The sequence below is a fragment of the Electrophorus electricus genome, chromosome 14, assembly GCF_013358815.1.
Source record: "Electrophorus electricus isolate fEleEle1 chromosome 14, fEleEle1.pri, whole genome shotgun sequence".
NCBI lineage: Eukaryota > Metazoa > Chordata > Actinopteri > Gymnotiformes > Gymnotidae > Electrophorus > Electrophorus electricus.
This window is the reverse complement of record NC_049548.1, coordinates 10244275-10269524: the sequence shown is the minus strand read 5'-3', so window position 1 is coordinate 10269524 and position 25250 is coordinate 10244275. Positions and strand designations below refer to the sequence as shown.

Genomic DNA, 25250 nt, shown 5'->3' with positions numbered 1-25250 from the left:
TGTGAGTATCTTGAGTGTTACAATAATTGCTTGGCCTTTAATTTTGATAATATGTGTTATGATGGAAGGAACTCGTGTGTTTGGTGTTTGTGTATAAAGGCACAAAGATCGCCAATTATAAGTTTAATCACTTTTTATTATCAAAATTATTATCGTTAAAATGAGAATTTATTTTCTTATTTATTTGATCCGACTTTAACACCTTACGATTACACATTTTATTTTTAAGTCCTAACAATTCAATGTCGTTTTGGACATACTCGCGCACACATATAGACACAATCACATACACACAAGTCCACTTATCAGTGATGGCGATTTTACAAGTACCTACATATATACAATAATCATATTACATTTCTGTATTTGAAAGATATTATTTTGATTCCAATAAATTAAATATTATTTAAACTTAATATATTACTGATTATATTTTAAAGCTCAATTACTTTTTTAAAGCAATAAATTACAATTGCTCTGAGGTTTATAATTTATTCATTAAAATGAAAAATACCTTTTGTTTATATGGAAATATAGGCTTGTACAGTATTTACTTATTTAATTTCTGTACATTTTACAAGACGTTGCAGTGTAACATAATTAATGGATTCACGTTTTCTAAACACTTTGCAATAGTTTCGCTCACAGGCAATTTAAGACCTTTCACTACACTTCACAGTACAATCACCAGTGCTGAACAAACCCCTGCAAAGCTAAATATAATTCAATTAAACTCTGAAGGAGCGGATTCAACTCGGTATGTGTTCGTTTTTTTTGTTGTTGTTGTTGTTTTTGTTTTTTTGTTTTTTTTTTTACTGTGGTGAATGATCTGAACTACGACGTAACGTACCGTTACGTCTGTATGGCAGATGGAATCACCATTCTGAACACTGTCACACAATCATTATATTGCACAGAGTAGCATTAGTGGAATGTTGGCAACTCTCTTATTTGGAGAACTCTTTTAAAGAAAGTACTAGCATGAAAGTTAGTTTAAGCGTACTCCTGTCCAGAAGAATCTTCCTCGGAATATGATCTCGCGCCCCCGCCGAAAGCGTCAAATCCGTTCTCTTCAACAGGCATAACGTTGCTCGCGGTAGTAGCGCACAGTCCCTTCTGCTTCAGTTTGCGTTCTTCCATCTTAATGGTATCATAGAGGCCCGTTGATCCTTCCTCAAGCAGTATGTCTCTCTCGGAGTAGGATGGTTTCATTTGGCACACGTTGCGGAGTAAAAGAAGCGCTGGGGCATAGAGCATGTTAACCAGACCCATCCCCAAATTCAGCTGCACGAAGCCCAGGTTATGAACGATCTGACCGGCGACAATAGGTCCCATAGCATAGGCAACAGAGTAGGAGATGTCTGCTATGGCGTAAACGCTACCATACACAGAGACGTGGCGCACGTCTACCAGGAAGGCCAGAGTGGGCAGAAGCGCCGTATCCACCAGTGCAATTCCGAAGCATATACCGCACAATGGGATCATCAACTGGCCAAAGTTTGTGCAGGCCGGAACGGTGCAGGAGCTCGCTCCGATCATGACCATTCCCAGAGCTCCATAGAACCATTGAAGGTTCGGGTACTTCGCCGCTAACTTCACAGTGATGTACACACCCAGCACGTGAGGGAAGAACGAGGGCAACCAGGTTAGCCCTATCTCCCACTGAGTTGCGTGCATTGTTGTCTCCATCCAGTTAGCGATGGTTGGCTCTAGGAAGGCCAATGGAATGTTACATACTGTTAAAGCGCCCGCCACCACAGCTATGTACGGGTCGATCATCAGCCGGTAGATGGGTGTCCCCACCGGCATATTCTCTCTAGTCCTATTAGAGAAAGGTTTGATAACAGTCAGGAGCAGAAAGCCGTCCACCAGGCAAACAACAGCAAGAACTATAAACGGGACCCGTTTACCAGCAAATTCATACAGAACACCCCCGAACGGAGGTGCCACTAGACTCCCGAAGGAGATGAACGCTAGTGCGATGCCAAGCGCGCGACTTCTTTCTGCTTCTTCAGTGTACTTGTCAGCGATCATTGCGATCCCGGAGGTGTCTGCGAAAGCGGAGCCAAGACCCTGAAGGCTGCGTGCCATGAAGAGCGTTGCGTAGTTTTCAGCAAAAGCAAAAATTACCGTTGAGACAAACATTACCATCAACCCAATCAGAAGTGGAATATCATATCCTACTCGATCAATGAAGGTTCCTGATAATGGGTTTACAAGGAGTTGCAGGATGGCCTTGGAAGCAAACAAAACTCCTATTTGAACGTCTAGATTTTCCTGGTTTATTTTATCTTTGCTTGTTCTGTTGACGGAAGAGTTGGGGTCTATAACTACCTGGACCTGCGTAGCTTGCTCACTCGCTAGTTGGGCGAGGTAATCGGGGATAATCGGTACAATTACCATATAGAGCATGTTATCTAACAAAAGCGCAATACAGACAATTACTAGAATAATCCGTCTTTGGCGGTTTGGGTCTTGTATAGCTGTACCAAGTTGTTTAGTTCTTTCCCCCATTTCAGACAGTTTCAAGGCGGCTGATTTTGCCAAACCGCTAGACCCGTCAGACTCCATGCTTCAGAATAAATGCCTTGTTTTACCTCAGGAAAGAAGACCTTTCACTAGTTTGGTCAAAGCAGCCAACGCTTCTAACTCCTTTACAAGCCTCAGTGCACGAACGAAGTTTTCCAGTCGCCAACTGCTCCCTCGCCGCGTGAGGTGGCTTCAGTTGGATTGCATTTGTTCCGAGTCCTGGTCGCATTGCATTCTCACCGACCGACGCAGTTGCATTGCGCTTAGACGTGACGTCTTTCAGTATTGTAATTTTCTTCACACTTCAGATCCTTAAGTGTTCAGTTTCCATTTTCATTCCGCGCTCAAGATTAGCTTGTGCGCTTCCGCTATCTGGACCAGGTAAGTTGGCTCTCTTTCTGTAGTGCTAGCATCACCCGTCACCTGCGCTCACCTACGTCAGCAACTCTTTCCAGATGCAGAAATAGTGGCGTTGCCATTGGCACGAATTAACTTGTAGGCTTGTTGTGTTCGTTTTCCTTTTTTATCTTTGCATCACTGCTTTCTACGGCTATGTGACGCATCGCCGGCGAAACCCCGGGTCATCAGCCAGTTGCGTTCCACCAGCTAATTCTAAAATTGGACATACACTGACCAATCAGAACTAGGAAGAAAGTGCTCACGCTCTGCCATCACACTCCACAGCGCTTTCCGTTGTTAACCTCGCACTGAAGCCAAATCCTACATGTGACATGATTGTCGAGGGTGTGGCCAAGTATACACAGAAAGCAGCAGTGCACGTTAAGGAGTGTGATGCTAGAGAGAAATCTGCTATTGTTCCGTAAAAAAAAAAAGCGGAAAATCTTATGATTTTAAAAATTCAGACCTTTTTAAAGACTTTTTGGGTCTTTCACGACTGCATGCAAGAAGGCATTCTTGGTGGCGTACGCTTTAATAGTGCTGAATGTCAATAACTTTTCATGATCAAATGTCGCATGCTGTGAAGCAGACTGTCTCTGATAGTCTGTTTTCATAGGCTGCAATTTTGTGTCATTTGCGTGTAATTGGTGTATAACTCTGTTATGTGTTTAACTGTTTAACTGGTGTATAACTCTGTTTTGTGTATAAAAATGTTTTTTCGTGAGTAACCGTATATGTAAACACAAGAGTAAAAACATGTTCCAAACTACCGCTCAGTTTAAAACCTCTTGTGGTATGACATAATCTTGTAAATACTGAAATGTTCAGGGCACCGTTTTCCAAAAAGCATCACAATGTTTAGATCATCTTAGACGAGGGAAAATGTAGAATTTAATACTCGCTGTATCATTTAAAGATAATCTTTGAGTTACGCTGCTTATGGGAAAGCCAGGCCACTATATTCCTATATTCTGAGTCTGAAGCTTGTTGAAAGTACATCGAATAAGCGAATAAGTAATCACGTTAATGTTTCAGTACCACAGACAGCGCCACTTACCCGTTCGCTGTTACAGCCCAACTGCCTTTTCGTTGACATGTCTAGTCATAACAAGAATAAAATATTTGAGCTGACACACACACACACACACACACACACACACACATATATATATATATATATATATATATATATATATATATATATATATATATATATATATAGAGAGAGAGAGAGAGAGAGAGAGAGAGAGAGAGAGAGAGAGTGCATGAAGTATTTGAAAACAACTCCACCAGACATCCACCAGACATTAATTTTGAACTACCGATGTAAATGCAAGGAAAAACACGGCAGATAACCAACTGTAAACAACTGAATAATAAGTTGTCGGGTCGAGTTATAATAAAGACCTTGAATTCATTATGGGAGAGCAACGTAATACTGGACAACAAGCTTTTCTAATAGCTCGCTTCTATTTCCAAAACAGTACAGCACTGCCCTCTAGTGTACTTATTATTTATTATGCAAACCATCATCGTCTTAATTTTTTTTTTCTTCAAAGACACGAACCTTACATATCTACGTATCTTTTTGTTCGTTGGCTTAATTTATTTTGTTACGTAAGATATCTGATGTTTTGTTTTAATTTTAATTAAGGTATTAAAAAGTTTGTTACTTGTATGTAATTGTATACTGTAGTCTATGTACCATAATGTGTTTTAAGTAATCTGTAACTGGCCTACATCCAAGTTTCAAGTTTCAAGTTTCAAGTTTGGTTTATTTGTCACATACAAAGTCATACACAGTATAACTCGTAGTGAAATGGTTAACATCCATAAATTACTTGTTACCAAGGAAAGTGGGTCCCCTCTATGTTGGCAGACTACTTCTGGACACTGAAGAGGGATGTTCCTGAGTCCAAATATAATAAGACCAGCCTTATCTATGAATAAGGAATATATAATTAATACAACATTTAATTGCCTCGTTACTTAAAAACCATATGTGACAAAAATGTCTAAAAATGGATTTGAATTCAGCATAAAAAGTTATTTTGGAAAGCCAAAAAAAAAAAAGTTGAATTTGTGTTGCACCATGTTATATATATATAGGAACCGGAACTTGCAAAAATGATCACCTAGGGAAGTACCTAACACTACCTAACATTAATTATAGAAGCTAGGCTCACACTGTGCTAGAATCACACTGGGCCTGCTCTGCTGTCTTGCAGGTGTCTGGAAGTGTGATGGACCCTTCTTAAGGACACTAGCAGCTTTCATCTGAGAACAGGGATATCTTCATCTGTGGATTATTGTAATAAACAGAATCTGAATTCAAATTCCAAGTAAAAGTTTAAAAGTGTAGTTTGTTTAGAGTGTAAGGAGTTCCAAAGTCTATGATAGATATCTGCAATTGCGAAACAGGGGTAAAATATTGTGTAACACCATGCAAACTATATGAGAATATATATATATATATATATATATATATATATATATATATATATATATATATATATAAACTATATGAGAATTTTATATATATATATATATATATATATAAACACCTTAAACAACTGTAGAGAAACTGAGAAAATGCTGGAAGCACTGCCTAACTGAATATATTGAAATTAAATTATAGACTATAGCTATTTTATTTCAAAGAAATTGAGCAAAACTATATTTCTGTAAGATTGTCGCTAGCCTGAGTGCCGGTGAGCATGGAGCAGGACGCACAGACTCCCTCGAAGTGAAACATTTATTCACATAAAACATGTAGAACAATGGCACTCACACACAACACTAATGACAGGCATGACTTATACATTTAACTAAACACAGACTACACTCACATCTAACAAATGACTATATACGCATTAACATACATCAGCGAACAAACAATGACCAACGGTGAGGCACGTGCTGATGGGGGTTTAAATAGACAAACACATTAACATGTAAGCCCTTACAGGTGTGTGCCTTCATGGGAGGAGAAGCGTCCCGTGACAATTTCATATTCTAGCATAGTACTTTGTGCAATATCCAGTGCATATTTCATGTTGTATTAAAGTTAAACCCTTTTCTCTTTGAACAGTGTTCTTGAGTGAGGGTTTATTTTTGTTGCAGAAAGGCCTGCTATCTTGACATGGAGATCTCAGCTAGTGAGCTCAGAGCTGCAGCAAGATGACTGGCTTCACCAATCAGGTGAACTGCAAATGAAGACAACACTCCAGGAGCAGCAGAGCTGTGCTGCAAGGAACACTTTCGCACTGCAGAGGAGAAACATGCAATGCTGGATTTTAAACACCAACACTTTGCTATTAGTCTGGCAAAACCTTGAACTGAGTAGTTTGAGTTTTCACTCCACTTTAGCACAGTCATAATTTTCATGAATTAATGCATGAATTCATGTCTATTCTATACTTTTATATAATGCTTTTTTAAATCTCTGATATAATTACTATATTTTAATCCATTGTCTCCTATACATTTTCTTCCTCCTCCACCAAGTCACTTATAGGTTCTGTAGCTTTTTCTCTTCATATCACTGATTCAGACGTCATTAGTTTCCATTAAGGGTTATCTTATTAATGTCTTGGATGATGACTACACCTGAAGTAAGTGCTTTTCTAAATTAGATTTTTCCTTAAACAATTATTTATGCTGACTTTCTTGAAAACTGAACATAATTTTATCTGATCAAAATCAAGCCTAATTTTTGTGCCCTTTTTCATGAAATTGTCTACTGTCACCACGAGATGGAGCCAAATGACAAAATTCACACACAAAGAAACGCTGACTTGAAATGGATTATAGACTATTTGATTTGGCGAAATTTTCATATTTAAGATGCAGACACACAGGGAAATGTTTTCATAGTTATCAATCAGAGCCCTGTAGTTTTTGATAAATTGTAAGTTGAAGTTTGGAAAAATGTGTTTGAACCATCTAACAATAGATTAGATTCTGTATGTGAGTGTAGTTTCACATATAGTGTTGGGTCATTCACCAGATTTGTTAAAGTAGGAATAACAATAAATATCCAGTTTCCCCAACAAAAATGGTAGAATGAAGACTGGGAACTGTGTTATCTTCTCTCAGTCACCTTTATATTATGATGATTCTGGGAATCCCACTTCTGTGTTATAGCTGCTTTCGCAGCTATACGACAGGGCTACTGACAACATGAGCATACTGGTCAGCATGGGGTAGAGGCTTAGGTGAGTGGAGACAATAGTTAATTGAAATAGTTAATTGAGATGGTTAATTTGTCTCAAATAACACTGGTCTTTTAATATTGTAATGCATTACAAGGGGTTTATGACAGAGCTACACAGAACAATGTCATTAATGTAAGGTACCTTGACATTTTTCATTGTATATCAAAAAACTTTTTTTTTCATTTTCTATATGCAAGTGAGGTATGAATAATTCCTCAGATGCAACTAATAATATAAAATTCTAATATAAATATGAACTGTTTGTCTGAAAGTCATTTTGTTTTCCCATATTATGAGGTACTAGTTCAGATACTTGCTATATGGTCGTCCTGGCCGTTGTGGTGTTTGCATGGTTGTATATATGTTTTCCTAGTTGTTTCAAAGGTATATGTTCCTTCATCCCTACCTCCCCTCTGTGGATAGGACATTTTACTCTAAGAGATTAGAGAGGCCATCTTTCAACAGAACTGTGATATAAATGTAGACTAATCCAGATTATACTCCTGGTCTAATCCTTTAAAAATGATTTCTGTACAAAACCATGATAGAAGTGTCTGGCTTTATGAGATTCTCTTAAAACCTTGTAATTTCAGATTACATCCCTGATAATGCATTTTCAGGAAAAATACTGCCATGTCCATTTCTGTCTCCCAGTTAGTCACATTCCTGTCTTTTTATAAGGTGTGTGTGTGTGTGTGTGTGTGTGTGTGTGTGTGTGTGTGTGTGTGTGTGTGTGTGTGTGTGTGTATGTGTGTGTGTCTGTGTGTGTTTTGTGTGTACATTTATGTGAGTGTTTACATTTCACCCTTAGTTCCCAATATAGTTCTACAGGAAGTCATTAGTCATTAAGACTTACAACAAAATAAGGACCGACAGCTGACTCTAATCTTTGTCTTGAGCTGATCTGTGTGCATACAGACAGACAGATGAGCACAAACATGAACACACGCATTTCCACTGGGAAATGCACCTCTGAGTATGGACCAGGGAGGGAAAGAAAGAAAAACACAAACATTAATAAAGAATAGTATTAGTGTGTATCTCAGTGCAAATGTGTAAGGTTTCATTATTTTGATGTAAAAAGGACAAAATCCTGAAATCATGAGAGACAATAGTATGAGTGAATGTGTCTGAACATTCATGGTTCTTTGACTATAGTCTTATTACACTCTCACAATAAAAAGTAAACTCCATTTATACATTTCAATATAAAATTAAATAAAAAATAACAAAATGTATTTAAAAAAACAAATAATTATTGCAGAGTTATGATTATTAATTAGTGCTGATCAAATAAACCAATGATCCAAAAATTACTGTAATCAAATTCTAACATAACAAGAGCAGTATCCTGACAAAAAGTCGAAAATGTTCTTTGACTTGGTTCCCTTTTTGGTTTATTTCCATATAGTATGTCAGGCCAAATCACACTAACTGCACTTCTCTGGTGAATCTAACTGAAAGATTTTGTAGCATGAGGCTGACAAAAATCTATTTTGGATTAATTAAATATGTTTCCATATTAATGTGGATTATAGCTAATCTACTATTGCATGCCCTCATCTCCATGAGTCTATTGCCATAAATCATTTCTAATTTCAACACATTTTATGTGAGATATTTTCTGTAATAAAATCTAAAAACACACAATTATCTCCCAGAAACCCCCATGTAAACATTAAAGTGAACAACACAGATATGGATCTTTAAATCTACTGACAGTACAGATCTGTGCCAGTCACAGATCTAAAGTCTAAACACAGAGTTTGCTGGAATACAAATATATTTCAACAGCATTCTAGTTCAATGGTATATTGAACTCTAACCAATTGCACTGGCTAGGATATATTCTTTGAGTAAATGACAAATCATGTTTGTAAGTCGCTCTGGATAAGAGCATCTACCAAATGCTGTAAAGATAAATGTAAATGTAAATAAGGCAAAGTAAACATACAGTATATACAGTAGCATTAATAAAAATGTCATGTATATTTCATATTTTCCCTGCATGTAAGTCTTCACCTTACATAGAGTAACACTGATCTCACCTGCTGACCTGCTCAATTCTGACAGTGTTCCAGATAGGGGTTACTGGGCCTGAGTTGTATGTCACATCAGGACTTGCCTTGCTGAAGAGTGGAACAGGTAACATTAACCTATTATTTAAAAAAAAAATCTGTTTTACACAATGTCTTCTTTATCAGAATTCTGTGATCCTAGATATTGGCCAAGCTTGTGTAATCCAAAGTAATGCCAAATTCAGAGAACAAAAGCAAAGAAGCTTTGTTTAGTGCTAGCTATACTTAGGAATTAACTTACATAAAACTCCTCAGCAGAGAGTATGGAATCTGAATTAAACTCCCCAGGAAGACATTTATGTGGCCTGCTGTGAAATATCTAACAGACTAACTGTATGCTCAATTAATAGAGAGAGGAGGTAATTTATATTTTGAGACACAGCAGTGCTAACAGATTTATTAGCAGAATTTCAGGGCTGAAAAACAGGTGTGTAGCATGTTATTAGCGAGTGCTAATACCATATGAGCAACTGTGTTAGATCTGATTGGTGGTGTGGTGAAGTGATTGAATGATGTAATAGGATTTTAACTTCCGTTTCACTAAGCTCTATATGATAAGCACAGTCCTCAACAAAATAAAAATGATACATCAAAGGTATCAAATCAAACACAAATGAGTGGTGGTGTGAGTGAATGGCTGTGAATGAGTGTAAGCAGTGCAGAAGTGGCTGGTGCGTCCGTGTCCGCTCAGCCAAATAAGAGGCAGAGCATTAATAAGCATCTTAATGGAGTTTATATTCCATGACCCTCCCACCCCCTGCCCCCAGAGCAATGACCACTAGGATTTATATAACTAGGGACAAGAATTTTATAGTGAATAGTGTTTTGTACACAAAATGACCTTTTTCACATCCACATTAACTTGCATTATTTGCCACAAGCTCCAAGTGTGAGATGGAGAATATAACAAAATACTCTCAACTCAAAGAACCTCATGATTTCAAGAATTTTTTCCCCCAAAGCAAACAAGTCATGCACAAGATTCCTTTTTTTTGTTTTGGACATTTATCTCAGAGAATAATGTTATTATCATCTTAGGCAAATTCCGTAAAAAATAATCAATTATTGTCTTTGAAGTTTTGCGTAATTTCTTAGACTATATTACATTCAACTTTGTAAGGTATGGTAATTTTCTTGTCTAAACAAAGTGTATGGTATGACTGCAGTTTCATGCTCAGTACTCACAAAGAGTCATTCTCTTTGTGTGTTGTCTTGTACAAATGATTCTGTGTTTCATGTGTCTTTTCATGCTGATAGGAGCATGTGTGAGTTGTTTTCATGTGTAGTACATCTAAAGAAGGACACACGCTTTAACACCTGCTGAAACGCTTTATTACTCTTGCTTGTGTAATTTTTTAGGTTGACAACAGGAATTTCATGTTTATTTATACTCGAACACATTAGTAATGTTAGGCCATCAAAGAACAAACATGGGTAAATTGAGATATGTAATGTAGAATTTTTGTAGAAAAGCCACACTGTTGCTTTTTTGTTAAAGAAACATGTGGTTTTGCAGATCCTAGTGGTAGAGAGTTCCTGGAAGGCCATGATGCAGTCTTCTTCCTGCCCACCCATTTATGCTCATATAGAAATTTGTAATAACCCAATGAGATGAATCAGGTTTGAACTTTGGAAAACAAACATACAAAGTAAAACTTGGAGGATTACTATAACACTAGGATAAGGAAACACCATTTCTGGTCATAAATGGGGTTAAGCAATCAAGTTTGTCAATAAACATTTTAAGTTATTTTCTTATTATAGCAGGATGTATTGGCAAGAACACAAAATTCATGTCATTTTGCAACTGTCTGATTTGCTTTACCTAAGGTAAATATTCAGTTAACACCCACAGAGTTTATAAACATCCACTAGACACACATGAACACCATAAGAGTTCATTCAAGCTTTTTTATTTGTTTGGACTGTTTCCTAGATGTTACAGGAGACATTCCAAACAAATTGCACTCTGTAGGACATTGAGTGGTGCAGGAGGTGCTTACCTGTCCCCTGTAGTGTAGTACAGTGTGCAGCCTACTTTCATTGGCTCATAGTCAAGCACACCCCAGCCAATGAAGGGCAAAGTCAGAGCAGCCCAGAAGACAGCCAGAGACCACATGATTGTGCTCAAGGTCAAAGAAGTGCTCCAAACCATCTTCTGCTCTGAAAACCACCATGCGACACTCCACTCATCATGCAGTCTCATTTTTTACGGTGGTGAAATATTATTTTGGGAATGACTAGGGTAGTAGACATGGTATACCTAACATGGAGAGTAGGAAAAACTAAGCTAAAGGGAGGCCAACTGAATAAAAAGAAGTGGAAAAAATTAAATATGTAACATTTTACAGCTACAGTCATGGCCAAAAGTTTTAAGACTAGCACAAATTTTGGTTTTCAGAAAGTTGCTGCTTCAGTTTTTATGATGGCAATTTGCATTAACGCTAGATTGTGATCAGATGAATTGCCATTAATTGCAAAGTCATTCCTTGCCATGAAAAATTAACTTTTAAAAATTAACAAAAATTACTGCATTCCAGCCACTGCATTTCAGCCCTGCCACAAAATGGCCTGCTAACATAATTTCAGTGATCTTCTTGTTAGCTCAGGAGAAAGTGTTAATGAGGACAAGGCAGCTGATTTAATTCAACCATTTATTGAATCATCAAGAGCTTCATGGAAAGAGGTTCAATTGCAGTGAAGAAGGCTTCAGGGCATCCAAGAAAGTCAAGCAAGCACCAGGACTGTCTACTAAAGAGGATGCAACTACGGGATCAGGTCACCACCAGTGCAGAGCTTGCTCAGGAATGGCAAAAGGCAGGTATGAGTGCATCTGCACACACAATGAGGCAAAGGCTTTTAGAGGATGGCTTGGCATCAAGAAGGGCAGCAAAGAAGCCACTTCTCTTCAAGAAAAATATCAAGGACAGACTGACATTCTGCAGGAAGTATAGGTAATGGACTGCAGAGGACTGTGGTAAAGTTATTTTCTCTGATGAAGCCCCCTTCAGGCTGTTTGGGACATTTGGACAAATGATTGTCCAGAGAAGAAAAGGTGAGTCAAACCATGAGTCCTGTGTCAACAGTGAGGCATCTTGACACCATTCATGTGTGGGGTTGCTTCTCAGCCAAGGGAGTGGGTTTACTCAAAATTTTGCCTAAGAACACCACCATGAATCAGGAATGTGATCAAAACATCCTCCAAGAGCAACTTCTCCCAATGATCCAAGAGCAATTTGGTGATGATCAATGCTTTTTCCAGCATGATGGAGCACCATGTCACAAGAGAAAAGTGATAACCAAGAGGCCTGGTGAACAAAACATTGAAATGTTGGGTCCATGGCCAGGGAACCCCCAGATCATAATCCTCAAAAAGAGGGTGGACAAACAAAAACACAGAAACTGATTAGCACTGATTAGGCAAGAATGGATTGCCATCAGTCAAGATTTTGCCCAGAAGCATGCCAAGGCGAATTGCAGAAGTCTTAAAAAAAGAAGGGTCAACACTATAAATATTAAGTCTTTGTTTAAACTGGATGTATTTGTCAATAACAAATTTAACCTGTGGGCAGTGGTAGCCCAGTGGTTAAGGTGCTTGCCTTGTAATAGGAAGGTTGCTGGTTCATGTCCCACTACTGCCAAGTTGCCAGTCTTGGTCCCCTTAGCAAGACCCTTAACCCTCAAGTTGCATTTGGTAATAATTGTAAGTTGCTTTGGATAAAAACATCAGGTAAATGTTTAAAAACTTCTGAAATGCTTATTATTGTACTTCACTATACTATATAAACATTTGGCAAAAGGATATAAAAAAAACAGAGGCAGTAAACTTTGTGAAAACCAAAATTTCTGCCAGTCTCAAAACCTTTGGCCACGACTGTACATATGAAGCTACTGATGTTTACACTGCTCAGTGTTTGCACAGCAATTAGAGAAGTTCAGTACTCACTAGTGCAGTACATGTGATATCTGTCCCAGGCAACATCACAGAGAAAGCTGATGGTAGCCAGGATGGATATCATTCCCTGAAAAGCATGAATCTGGCAACCCTGAGAGCCAAAGGGCCAGTATCTGCAACATATAGGCCAGCAGGATACATGCAATGTTAGTCCTAAAATGATTTATTTTGACAATCATATACATATGCATCTACACACACATACACACACACACACACACACACACACACACACACACACACACACACACACCTTTATCTCATACAACGTTATGCATTTATCTTAACTATTTATTATTTCTTCCTCCTTTCCTTATTTATTTTTCTTTCTTTTCACTTATTTACCTTTCCCATCTTGAATTCTTTCAAGCATTATTTCATACCAAATACAGTTATATCTAAGTTAATAATAATAATAATAATAATAATAATAATAATAATAATAATAATAATAATAATAATAATGATAAGTTAATAATAATGGAGTTCAAAATTTCCTTATTTGCAAAAGTTCATTCATGTTGTTTTACTATAACACTGCTTGGCAATACTGTAATTGAATATGGTATAGTCATGCCAATAAAGCTTACTGAACTGATTACTGAACTAATACTCTTCTACACTTCCATCTCAGTGAAATGGAACAGTCACTTGTACAATAAATAAATAATGTATTTTAAAACATAGGAGACTCCTTAATATAATGTGGTTTGAGACAGTCATTATTTTGACCATGATTATTCACATTTGCTGTATTAAGTGCAATTCATCAAATCGGTCAGAGAACATTAATTTGTAACATCTGAGATTGGCCAGGATGCTTAGAGCACACAAGACTAGGCTTCACAATTTGTTATGGGACTTGTTTGGATATTGCAGTCTTCTACAATATAAGTATTGCAAAGGACAATACTGCAATAGCAATGTACTGCACAGCTTTAATATACAACTTAATTAACAAGCCCCATCAAGAAGCATCTGACATCATTGTGCTATATCAGAACCAGGGTGAGCAGATTTTGGGCCAGATCACCTCATGCTAAAACCAGCCCAAACCAGCTTGGAGCTATCAACTCATGTGACAGTGTGGGTCACATGTGTGGTCACTGATAACAGGAATCCTGCTGAGACTACCTGCCATGTAGCGGCTTCTGGCTTTTGGCTCCTATTTTCATTACATTTAATAATGCATTTTAAAAAGCAAATAGATAAAAATCTATTCTATTCTAACTGCAGCATCCTTTTGTGGACAATATCAAAACCTTTGATTCTAGTCTCAAAAAAGAAGAGAAAACAATTGTAAATTTCATAGAACATTATGAGCCATGATGTAATTGTAAGCAATGAACAGTGCCAAAAGGGGAAAAACAGGCATACTAATACTGTCATACATATGATTTACACACGTTATTCAGTGCTGTGCATCAGTAGCTAAGCATCTGTTTAGTGCTTAAGAAAATCTTTGAAAAATTTTCCAGAAAGAGGCTTTAATCTGAGAATTAGATTTAATCTGAGAAGCTTTGATGCAGGAGTGCAGTGTTACAATAAGAACAATCACTGCTGCACAACCTGCTTTTTAATTTAGAGTTGTTCCAATCTGAAATTATCTGAAAACTTGTACATACTTTCATATCTTCTTCTGAAGTAAAAATATATTAATTTTAAGTAATCATGTTTGCATTAATTTAACTGAAGTTAATATTAAATTAGCTCTTTCCTTACAAATTTGTATACTGTATATAACTGAATTAAATTTAACCAAATAATTGAAGACTACATACATGTAACTGCTACTGGCTATATCTGTAACTGAGATTTTGGGTTTCACTGTATTTTGTCTTTGTAATATGTGATTACGTTTATTGTGGGGGAGTTTGTTTTTGTTTTTTTTTTACTATTTATATATTTCCTTGTCCAGAAACTACAGAATAACCCTAATGCAAAACAACATTCTCAATTAAGACTCACATGTTTTTACACTGACAAAATAAGCACAATAAACTAAACTTCTTAGCCTGGCTCTTACCTGAGGTAGCTGGCATAGGCAAGAGTATCGCAGCTGAAGCTAAGGTCAGCAAGGGCCAGGTTAAAAATTAAGATGTTGCTAGGTGTTCTAAGCTCCTTTACTCTCAGGAAGGCCATTACTGAGATGAGGTTCAGGCAGAACCCCAGCAGACCTAAACACAGAAACACTAAGGGCTCTAACACAAGCACATTGCCGTGATGAAGTTTCAGTTCTTGTACTAGTTGTCAACCCATTACCCCACTTTCTAGTAATGCATTTATCAGATCTTATGTAGTCATGTAAACATGATTTTTGTCAGTAAACTGAACTATGATTGGTCTAGTACAAATGAACAGTTCCTATTAATTTTATGTAATTATTATATTTAAATATGACCATGACATTTTCGATATATATAGAGTTATAAGCCAAAGCTACATATTCAGTTCTAATTTACAAAGATATTTGCAGCATTTAACCTCTTTACATGTTCTTGTGTCTCACTAAAACATTCCACAAGCATGAATTACAGTATTCACCACCCACATGTAAAACGGAGCCAAAGCCACTGAATTCCTTTGGTAACACATATGATGTAATTTTACCTGACCATGGTTGTCAATCTCACTAAAACTGAATATGAAATGGCAATGGTTTCAAAGCAACAACTGTGCTTTTATAGGCTTTGTTTCATGTGAAAAGGCTTTTTTTCATGTGAAAAGGTCTTATTGGGAGTAAACCTCTGCAGAATCCTTGATGGAATGTTTTAATATGGCCTACAACACAGGAAATGGCACTACTGTTAAACTTTCTTTTGTAAAATGTAGTATACCATCACTATTTACCTCTCTATTATGCAGTTTAATTTTGTTCTTTAGCTTCTATTATGCAGTGAAGCTTTACTGTTTAAATGAAATGCTACATTTATCTCTTTTATCCATGTTCCTCCCTTTGTGGACTGTTTTATGTCATCCATATTTGTGGTGTTTCTCTCAGTGCTGGTAAATCTGATTCAACTGTTTGGACTCGTGGCTGAATAGCCCTTATATAGAGGGGAGGAAATCCTTCTTGATATTACATGAGATGAAAACTGATGATTTTTTAAAGACCTAATTAGAAATAATATAAAAGTCAACTGCACTTCAATATCAAATGAAACATGATGCATGCGTATGTATAATGTAAATCAACTGTAATTTTACCAAAAAAAAAGAAAAAAACAGACAAGTTCAGTTTATCACAGATCATGGCAAACACAATATGACAGTTAACTTTCGGTAAATATAAAATTCATAAGGACAGCAAATCAAAGCATGGAAAATACATTTTCATTTTGTTCTTTTGTTTCATTTTGTTGATATTTATCTCTCTGTTGTACTGCTGACACACATGCACACATATATGGCTAGATACCACAGTGGATACACGTGAGACCAAACTTGAGATATTAAATGTAACACATTACATAAAATATGAATTCAATAGTAAATTCTTATAAAAGTATCATGACACCAGTGCTTGAGAATTACATGTTCTCCAATCAAATGGGTCTAGGCATCTGACGTGTATCTACACAAAAGGGAAATATATAAGCCTATGAGCTTCCAGGAAGGAAATAATCGTGTAAATGGAAATAGCCCAAGACCTTTCTCTAATCCTTGTCTATCCTTTTTATCTGGGGATTCGCTGCAGTCTGTGCAGTATGGACTACTGAGAAAGAGCAAGACACAACTGTGGTGTTGCAGGACAATTAAATTTGCTTTTGGGTATACCCCCAATTTGAACAATAGACTAGAACAGTATCACAGCATATAACAGAGGAAAGATGTGGGTCCGAGTGCATTTGGGTTTTTGTCTGGTGTTTTGTTGCCTTCCTCTGCTGTGCAGTGCCTGTCCTGCACATTGTAGCTGCTTTCACCATAAACTCAGTGACGGATCCAAGGCACGGTAAGAGTTCATCTTTTATGCATAGGCTCAGTGGAAGCCTTGAAATGCTAGTTTCAGGTGTGGAATGGTGGTACATAAGATGAGGCTTATTGTATTTATGTGTGTATGTATGTGTGCAGAATTAATTTGCAGTCTAGATTTCCTCCTCTGTATTTAATATAGGATTAACTTGCGAATGCTTTTTAGTTTTCTTTCTTTCTTAGGCATGTTTGTGCAGGTCTGCTCTCACTCTATATGAAAGTAAATAATTACAAAAATTATTTTCACAGTTTAATTTTCACAATAAAAATTCTATATGTAAACAATGTGCTGCAACAGATCGTCATACATGGATCTATAGTACTAGCATGGATCTATAGTACTACATATAGCTCTAGTACTACACACACACACACACATAGATCCTAATCTTTTGTTTTGTAAGATGTTAAGTCATTATCACTGAAACTGTATTCAGAATTCTGTCAGTGATATAATGTCTTGTTTTCTGTGGTGTGTTATTGTAGAAGCATTCTGTGTAGTGATCCTGCGCTCACCCTTATCCCTACCAACTTTCCCTTGGACACTTTCAAACTCCGTATCGAGAAAACTGCCATCACTAGCATCTCCAGCAAAACTTTTGATTGCTTCAGCAGTCTCCAGTTCCTCTCGATGTCCTTCAACTCCCTCTCCATACTGTATGTGGACAGCTTCCATGGCCTCCACACTCTGGATGAGCTTCGGCTTGATGGCAATATCCTCACATCATTCCCATGGAAGTGTTTGACAGATATGCCTAGCCTAAGGCTCCTGGATTTGCACAATAATAAGATCACAAGTATCCCAGCAGAGGCAGCAGGCTACATTAAAAACCTGACCTACCTGGATCTGTCCAGTAACAGCCTGGCTGCAGTGCCTCCAGAGGTACTCACTGTGTGGTTCTCTCCAAAGCTGCCTCTGGACACTGGAAATTCCAAAATGATTCTGGGTGAAAATTTATTATTTCTCTGTCTTCATAAAATATTCAGTGGTTTTGCAATGTTACAGACTGGAAAGAGAACAGTAGTATACAGTAGCATTAAATGTCTGAAAAATGCAATTATTTTCTTTATTGCGATAAATCTGTACTCTTTTATGCTAAATCAAATCTAATGTGTTTGGAAATTTGTTGTGATGACATCATGTAGACTTATAAATGAACACTATCCCAGATGAATCCTCAGTAATCTAAAAATACATGACATTTTAACATTTTTTAAAACATTTTAGCTAATCTTCTGTACTCATATTGGCTTATAAACCTTTTCTGTCAAGGCCTGCATGACAATCCATGGCAATGCGACTGTCGCCTGTTTGACCTAGTGCAGTTCCAGAAGTCTCCATCATCATCCGTTGCTTTCATTGACATGCGTCTACGTTGTTCAGAACCTGAGAGCCTTTCTGGTGTCCTCTTCTCTGAGACTGAGCTGAGGAGGTGCCAGGCTCCACGTGTGCACACAGCCGTGGCACAGGTACGCAGCTCTTTGGGCAACAATGTCCTCCTGCGCTGTGGCACTATAGGGGTGCCTGCCCCTGAGATCTCTTGGATACGGGTTGATGGAAAGCCAATGAATGGAACTGGTGAGTTTGGAAAGACATTGCCATCTCCCATTTCCTCTTCAGCAACTAGTGAATTCTCTTTTAGAGAAAAAAAGAGAATTTGAATCAATTAAGCAGACAAGCCTATTAGGTTTTGTCTCTTTTACAACATTCATGACCATCTGCCAGTTTTTACTTTCCATAAATTCATGACCATCTGCCAATTTTAACTTTCCATAATAATTTTTCTAGGACTTATCCATTTGTATGCCAGAGAGTATTCTGTTATGCACAGCTCTTTTTCTAACAAACCTGATTGAGCTAATAAAGCATTTGTGAATTAGCTGAGTAGTTTATCCAGGTGTAATAGAATAAGAGAATAATACAAGCTGGACTAAAAATGGTCTGCTCCAAATAAGACCAATTAACTGTCTGTTTTACTTTACAGTCCAGCAGGATATTTCAAAGGAAGGCATTATGTGGTCCATCCTCAGTGTCCCCGCTGTGTCATACCATGATTCAGGCAAATATGTCTGTAAGGCCACCAACTTTGTTGGGAGTGCCGATGCCACCATCTCCCTCATTATCTCAGACACATGGGAGATAGACAAGACTGGGGTGAAGAGAAACTATGCCAAGAAGACTGGTATATCTGGATGGACAGCATATCAGGAGAAACACATCAGCCAATATGTTCCCTTAAACCCCACATCAGCTGCCATCCCCATCAGTGAGTCCTTCAGTAGCCTCGGATCCACAGCACCCTTTAAGATGGAGAGCTATAGCAACTCTGATGACGTTTTAGATAGAAAACCTACAGCCCCTTCTGAGTCCAACACAGGAACAGCCAGCCATTTAATGGAGAAAGAAGCACTGAGCAATCTGGCAGGAAATACCTCTTCTCTGCAGCAAGGCTCAGATGATAGAGTGGTACGTTCCATTAAAGTGATCGGTGACACCGATCACACGGTGTCGCTAAACTGGCGTGCACCAGCCGCAACCAACACCACCTCCTTCAGTGTTCTGTATGCTGTGTTTGGGGAGCGAGACATGCGACGAATAAACGTGGGGCCTGGCAAGAACCGGGTCTCAATCAGTGGGTTGGTGCCTAAGACCAAGTACATCGCCTGCGTGTGTGTGAAAGGCCTGATTCCGAAAAAGGAGCAGTGTGTCATCTTCTCCACGGATGAGGCAGCCAGCACGAGTGGAACCCAGAAGCTGATCAATGTGGTGGTCATCACAGTCGCGTGTGTGATCGCTGTGCCTCTCACCCTGATTGTCTGCTGTGGAGCTTTGAAGAGGCGACTCCAGAAACTCTTGGGAAGAAAGTCGAAGGACATCCAGGAGTCATATGTGACCTTTGAGACACTCTCACCTGGCACCAAGGCCAAAGGGCGGGAGGGAGAGTACCTCAGCCACCTCAATCAGGACGAGTCGAATCGACTGTTGTCTGCACGGTCCAGTGTGGACTCAGAGGCCACAACCAGGACTGAGGGACAGCCTAATGAATACTTCTGCTAATAAACACTGGCAGAGAACCAGCTCTCCAAGGCTCAGAGAACATCAGCTCAACATTCTCTAACAAACACTAACATCCTAACATTAAGAAATACAACCGAAAATCTAAATGAAACTGTGAATAGGGTAACAGCATTCTAAAGATATTTCACCAGTCACAAACAAAGCACACAGATCAAATATCTGAATTTACTGGTGTATGTTGGATACTTTTGGGGTGGCATGCTAGAGTTTTAATGCAGTAACACACATTTGTGATGTTGAATCCAATGTGGGGCATGAACAACTGGCTAAACTGCCAACCACATCAATCAGTGGGCCTAAGTCAAAGGCTGAGAAGGTTGATGCAAGGTACATAATGGAGAAATTTGGGAACTGGGGGCAATTCTGCCTGGTGAAGGCAAATGTAAGTCTTGTTCCTTCAATCTTGGGTCTTCTCTCTCTTAGCTATCTATCTCTCTCTCTCTCTCTCTCTCTCTCTCTCTCTCTCTCTCTCTCTCTATATATATATATATATATATATATATATATATATATATATACACACACACACACACACACACACACACACACACACACACATATATATCCTGATCACCATAATTGTAAACCACGTTTTATATACCTGTCTTTAAAAAAACATGTTATGCACCTTTTGAGTAATATTTTAAAAATAAAAGTCTTTGATATCACATTTGATTTTGCAGTTTACATATACAGGTACTATAACTTATAGTATGTAAGTTTACCATGTTCTCTGAGTTACTTCTGGGGTAGAGGTGCCATTACTTCTGCAGCTGCTGAGTGGTTTTAAGGAGAGGAAGGAAATATGTATACATGTATACACTCCTCTTATGTTTCCTAGTTCATACCTTGTTCTGTTGACAATGTTTAGTTTTGTTCACTAGAAAGGTAGTAACAAACATCGTTTAAAAGATTCTATAATTTATTTTAGTTTTTTAACATAATTATTTTTACAGTCAGTTAATGTGCTGTTTACTGTAAACTCTATGTACTTATATATGTAGTTTTGAGAGATGTGTCTTAAATGTATCCACAAATAAATATTTTATACAAATATCCAAGAAAGCAATGTTCCTGACTTTTTTTTTTTTTCCAGAAATCTCTTATTATCTAAAATCCAGTCTCTTCAATGAATCAGTCAATGAACATTTCTTACAATAAGTTCTTTAGTCTCTGTGAATAGACTTGGGAGTTTATGATAGGATTATTGTTTAAAATAATATTTGATTAAAAAATCTGGTATCATAATTTGCTGAAATCTGTTTGGGACATTCACCTTGTTTCATTAAGGCTCACAAACCTCTTAAAGCCAGGACAGCTGCTCATGTTTTATTTGTGGTCTAGCAGAGGTCTGGGGAAGAGTCTTGGAAAAAGCATGACTAATGCTTCCTGTTTACAGTTTGTTTGTACGGATCTAAATATAGAGATACAGTGAGGTCTTGCTGTGTAAGGGGAGATTAAAGATAATACGCCCTACTTTAATGAACCAGTGAACTGCAATTCAAGACTCCATTTGTGCTTCTTTATAATGGAGTTATGAAATAACTCACATTTGATAGAAAGAACATGCCTGAAACTTATCTCTCTTGGATATAACGTCCCATATACAGTTTATTCTAAATACGCCACTGTCTCACTCCAAATTTTCACACTACACCACCTCTTCGGTCCCACAGTCTAGTTCACATTTGTCTGAATCAAGAGATACAAAAACAGGCAATGTTATCAATGTAATCAGCAGTAGTTAACTGAATAGTTTTAAATGATTGGCAACTTTGTTATACACCTGAATACAGGGAAGTTGGAAAATCAGTATCTGCACCTTAAGGGTTGTGATTTTTATATGTACATTTTATGACACAAAAAGATTACAAAATCCAGTAGATTTTGGATTTAAGGTCTGGATTTCCAAGTTGTCATGCCACAAAAGTTCCATCAATGGTTTATTGAAAGAGCTATTTTGGAACTCTGGGTGACATGGAGCAATATAAGATTTCATGCTACTTTTTACCTGAAAAAAAGGTCAACTGTCTCCACCTAGCTTTGGTTTCCACTAAGCTTTAATGCAAATACAGCATCCAGACAATGACTTCCATAGAATCAAAACAATCTCAAAAACATTGTAAAGTGTGATTTACTGCCTTCTAACCTGTGAAGTACATGGACATAACCAGACTTACCTTAATGAATCTTGCAGAATCAAACCAGTAGTAAAAATGAATGAAAAGTATGATATATGGGTCTATTGTAATGAATGTCTACTGTATTGCCCAGATTTATCTTTGATTTTGGTATATTTGTTAAATGCAATTTTAGGAGACCAATTGAACCTACTGAGTCAATGAATTTGTCTTATAGGCCTTACAGTTACCTCTTCTCAATTCAAAATACTACCTCATTGACAGCATACCCATTTTGGGCACTTAATAATCTCAGTTTATAGATGTGTTGTTTTTTTTTTTCTATCAGACATATATTATGTTCTGATGTTTATTTTAAAAATAATTTTACTAATAAATTCAAGTCACAGAAATAAGCATATGCTGATAAGGATTATTTACTTGATATATGAACATTAGTTTTCTCAACATAATATCAGTTTTATCACACATAGATGTTCATTATGTTTTACATCGTCTTTTACTTGCTTAACAGTTGCGTCAGACTACATTTTAAGTCCAATGAGCTTAACTCTGACACAGGGACATGTACCATAGAACAGCCTGCTCCTTATGCCCTCTGTAAAACTCAGCATGGCCAGCTTTCACTTAAGACTAGTTACACTGTTAGCATCCTGTGGGTTTCACCTAGCCTGTTGTTTCTGCATGATGGGATGCTCCTGTACAGAAGACAGATTTGGAAGGTAAGTGGACTGGGAGTCTGGCAGATGGCTAGTAAAGACTAAAGGTTTTAAAAAGTCAGTGTATTAGCTAGGGTGTTTAAGGATGTTCTGCCAGCAATCTGAATGCTCCGCATTCACGGTTGAAACAGGTTGATAAAATTGGTAGAGGGATATTGTCTTATCTTTATTTGGTACAATCAACAACAAAATAAATATTTTTAAATATTGTGAAATTATTAAATCACATTTATTAGGCTTTCAACTAATCTGTTTCTTAATGCCTTGCAGAAGTAAAAAAAATACGATTAATGTTTATATATTAGTATATAATAATGTTTATAATTAATATTATTAGTTATAATATATTATATATTCTAATTAATGTTTTATATATTAAGTACATGATATATTGAATGATATGCAGTATGTGTTATTTCTAATGTATCATCTAGATCTTTATTATGCATGGAGACTGCTTTGGGCTCTCTACCCCAGAACATTCCAGGAGATTACATAAAATTCAGAATTGAGAACTCAAATCTGACAGAACTACCCCAAAAGGCTTTCAGCACAATTAATGCCTTAGAATCACTATGGCTGAACTTCAACAAAATCACCCTGATGAATGTTAAGAGCCTCAAGGGCTTTCATAATCTGACAGAACTGTGACTGCAAGGAAATAAACTGAGATTAATACCATGGACATCTTTCCAGGACACACCCAGGCTTAAAATCCTAGACTTTAAGCACAACCGTTTAGACACACTGCCAGAAAATTTGCTGCACCACCTGCGTACACTGACCTGTTTAGATTTATCCTTCAATCAGCTTACCGTTGTTTCCAGTGATGTCTTCCTCAGCTCTCCCCGCTACCACCCAATGACCCCTGGCTGTGTGACTGCAGACTCAAAGGCTTTGTTGAATTTGTCAACTCCATCAGCTTGCCCTTCATCTTGATGAACCCTTTTCTGACTTGCTCAGGCCCAAATGCCAGGGCAGGAAAAAATTTTCATGAGCTGAAGCTGACGACTTGCCTGAAGCCAGAGACTGCCACGTCACAAGCAATCATCACACTTCTGCTAGGGACAAGCACTACATTGAGGTGTTCATTGAAAGCAAGGTCTGATTCGATGGTAGAATGGAACTACAGTTTAAAGACTATCAGAGGATTTATAGGTAAAGCAACTGGTCTCTGCTGCCATACTGACACAGTTTACTAAAAAACACAATGAGCTTAAAGATAGTAAGACAGCTGTGACCCACTTTCACTTATGGATTATAACAACAGCAGCTTCTGAACCGAGAATCACTGCCAAATAATATATTTGTCTTTATGTTTTTCAATATGTTATTTCCAAGTATTTCCAAGTATTTGCATTTTTTTTGTGTGTTCTGCATGATCAAAACAGACTAGCTTTAAATGACACCGTTCTTTCATCATAAACATACCTTTGTCTTCTTTCTCTTGTTCTTGCAGCACAGTCTCTCAGTTGCAGGTGAGTGAGGACACCATCAGCTCAGCTCTGTTAATCCCCTCTGTTCACCTCATTGATCTGCACAGCCAGCAACTTGCCTGGAACTTCTTCTGTTGGCATCCATCTTAATGTCCTCTCCACAAACATCTCCTTCCCCATGCGCCATCCAGTGGCCTCTGCTGAAGAGAATGTTTATGTCAGCATGTGAATCGCCAAGCAGACTGTGGATGGCATTACTGTGGAGTGGAACGCTGTGACAGAGAACCCTGCTGATACATGGTTCATGGTGCATTTCAGTCGCTACAATTCACAGAAGAAAGAGATGCTCTATTTTGGCGCGGGTGTCAACAGCTTCTTGGTAAAAGATCTGCTACCTGCCATGAAGTACGAGGTGTACGTGTCATTTATGAACCAGCCGACTTGACAGGAGCATTGTATTGAACCGGAACAGTGTGGGCGACTAATTCACATCATTGTGATCGTTGGTGCTAGCCATCACTGCTGGTATGTATGTCTGCACTAATGACATCAGGGTCAGTTGCTTTGACCACTGTGCAGGGTTTTGCGAGAAAAGCAGGAGAGAAGAGAAGGACTTAAAGCAGAGTGACAGGCACGGAACGTTCAACAGTCTGCAGGCCACCGGTGACAACAGTGTCTGAAGATGACAAGAAAATGAGAAGGAGCTCTGAAGTCAAAATGCAAAA

General features: G+C 37.8%; 4 protein-coding genes across 4 annotated transcripts; 2 read left to right on the top strand and 2 right to left on the bottom strand.

The window, feature by feature from the left end:
• Positions 1-118: 118 nt before the first annotated feature.
• Positions 119-3085, bottom strand: LOC113588412 (probable vesicular acetylcholine transporter-A). The gene has a single exon (XM_027027581.2). It carries the CDS (start codon positions 2569-2571, stop codon positions 994-996), a length of 1578 nt encoding a protein of 525 aa, XP_026883382.2. The 5' UTR covers positions 2572-3085; the 3' UTR covers positions 119-993.
• An 8137-nt stretch (positions 3086-11222) lies between these two features.
• On the bottom strand, positions 11223-16159 carry rgrb (retinal G protein coupled receptor b). Its single transcript, XM_035533549.1, has 5 exons — positions 16087-16159; positions 15723-15788; positions 15205-15355; positions 13170-13291; positions 11223-11386 (listed from the first exon to the last, which is right to left on the bottom strand). Exons 1-5 carry the CDS (start codon positions 16157-16159, stop codon positions 11223-11225), a joined length of 576 nt encoding a protein of 191 aa, XP_035389442.1.
• Positions 16160-17008: 849 nt separating this feature from the next.
• On the top strand, positions 17009-20208 carry lrit1b (leucine-rich repeat, immunoglobulin-like and transmembrane domains 1b). Its single transcript, XM_027027570.2, has 4 exons — positions 17009-17130; positions 17637-18097; positions 18424-18729; positions 19136-20208. The coding sequence occupies exons 1-4, from the start codon at positions 17009-17011 to the stop codon at positions 20206-20208; spliced, it is 1962 nt and encodes a 653-aa protein (XP_026883371.2).
• A 2846-nt stretch (positions 20209-23054) lies between these two features.
• lrit2 (leucine-rich repeat, immunoglobulin-like and transmembrane domains 2) lies at positions 23055-25205 on the top strand. Its single transcript, XM_027027569.2, is given in 6 exon segments — positions 23055-23092; positions 23524-23945; positions 23948-24247; positions 24554-24623; positions 24625-25029; positions 25031-25205. Coding segments are annotated over 6 exon segments (1410 nt in total).
• The last annotated feature ends 45 nt before the right edge of the window (positions 25206-25250 follow it).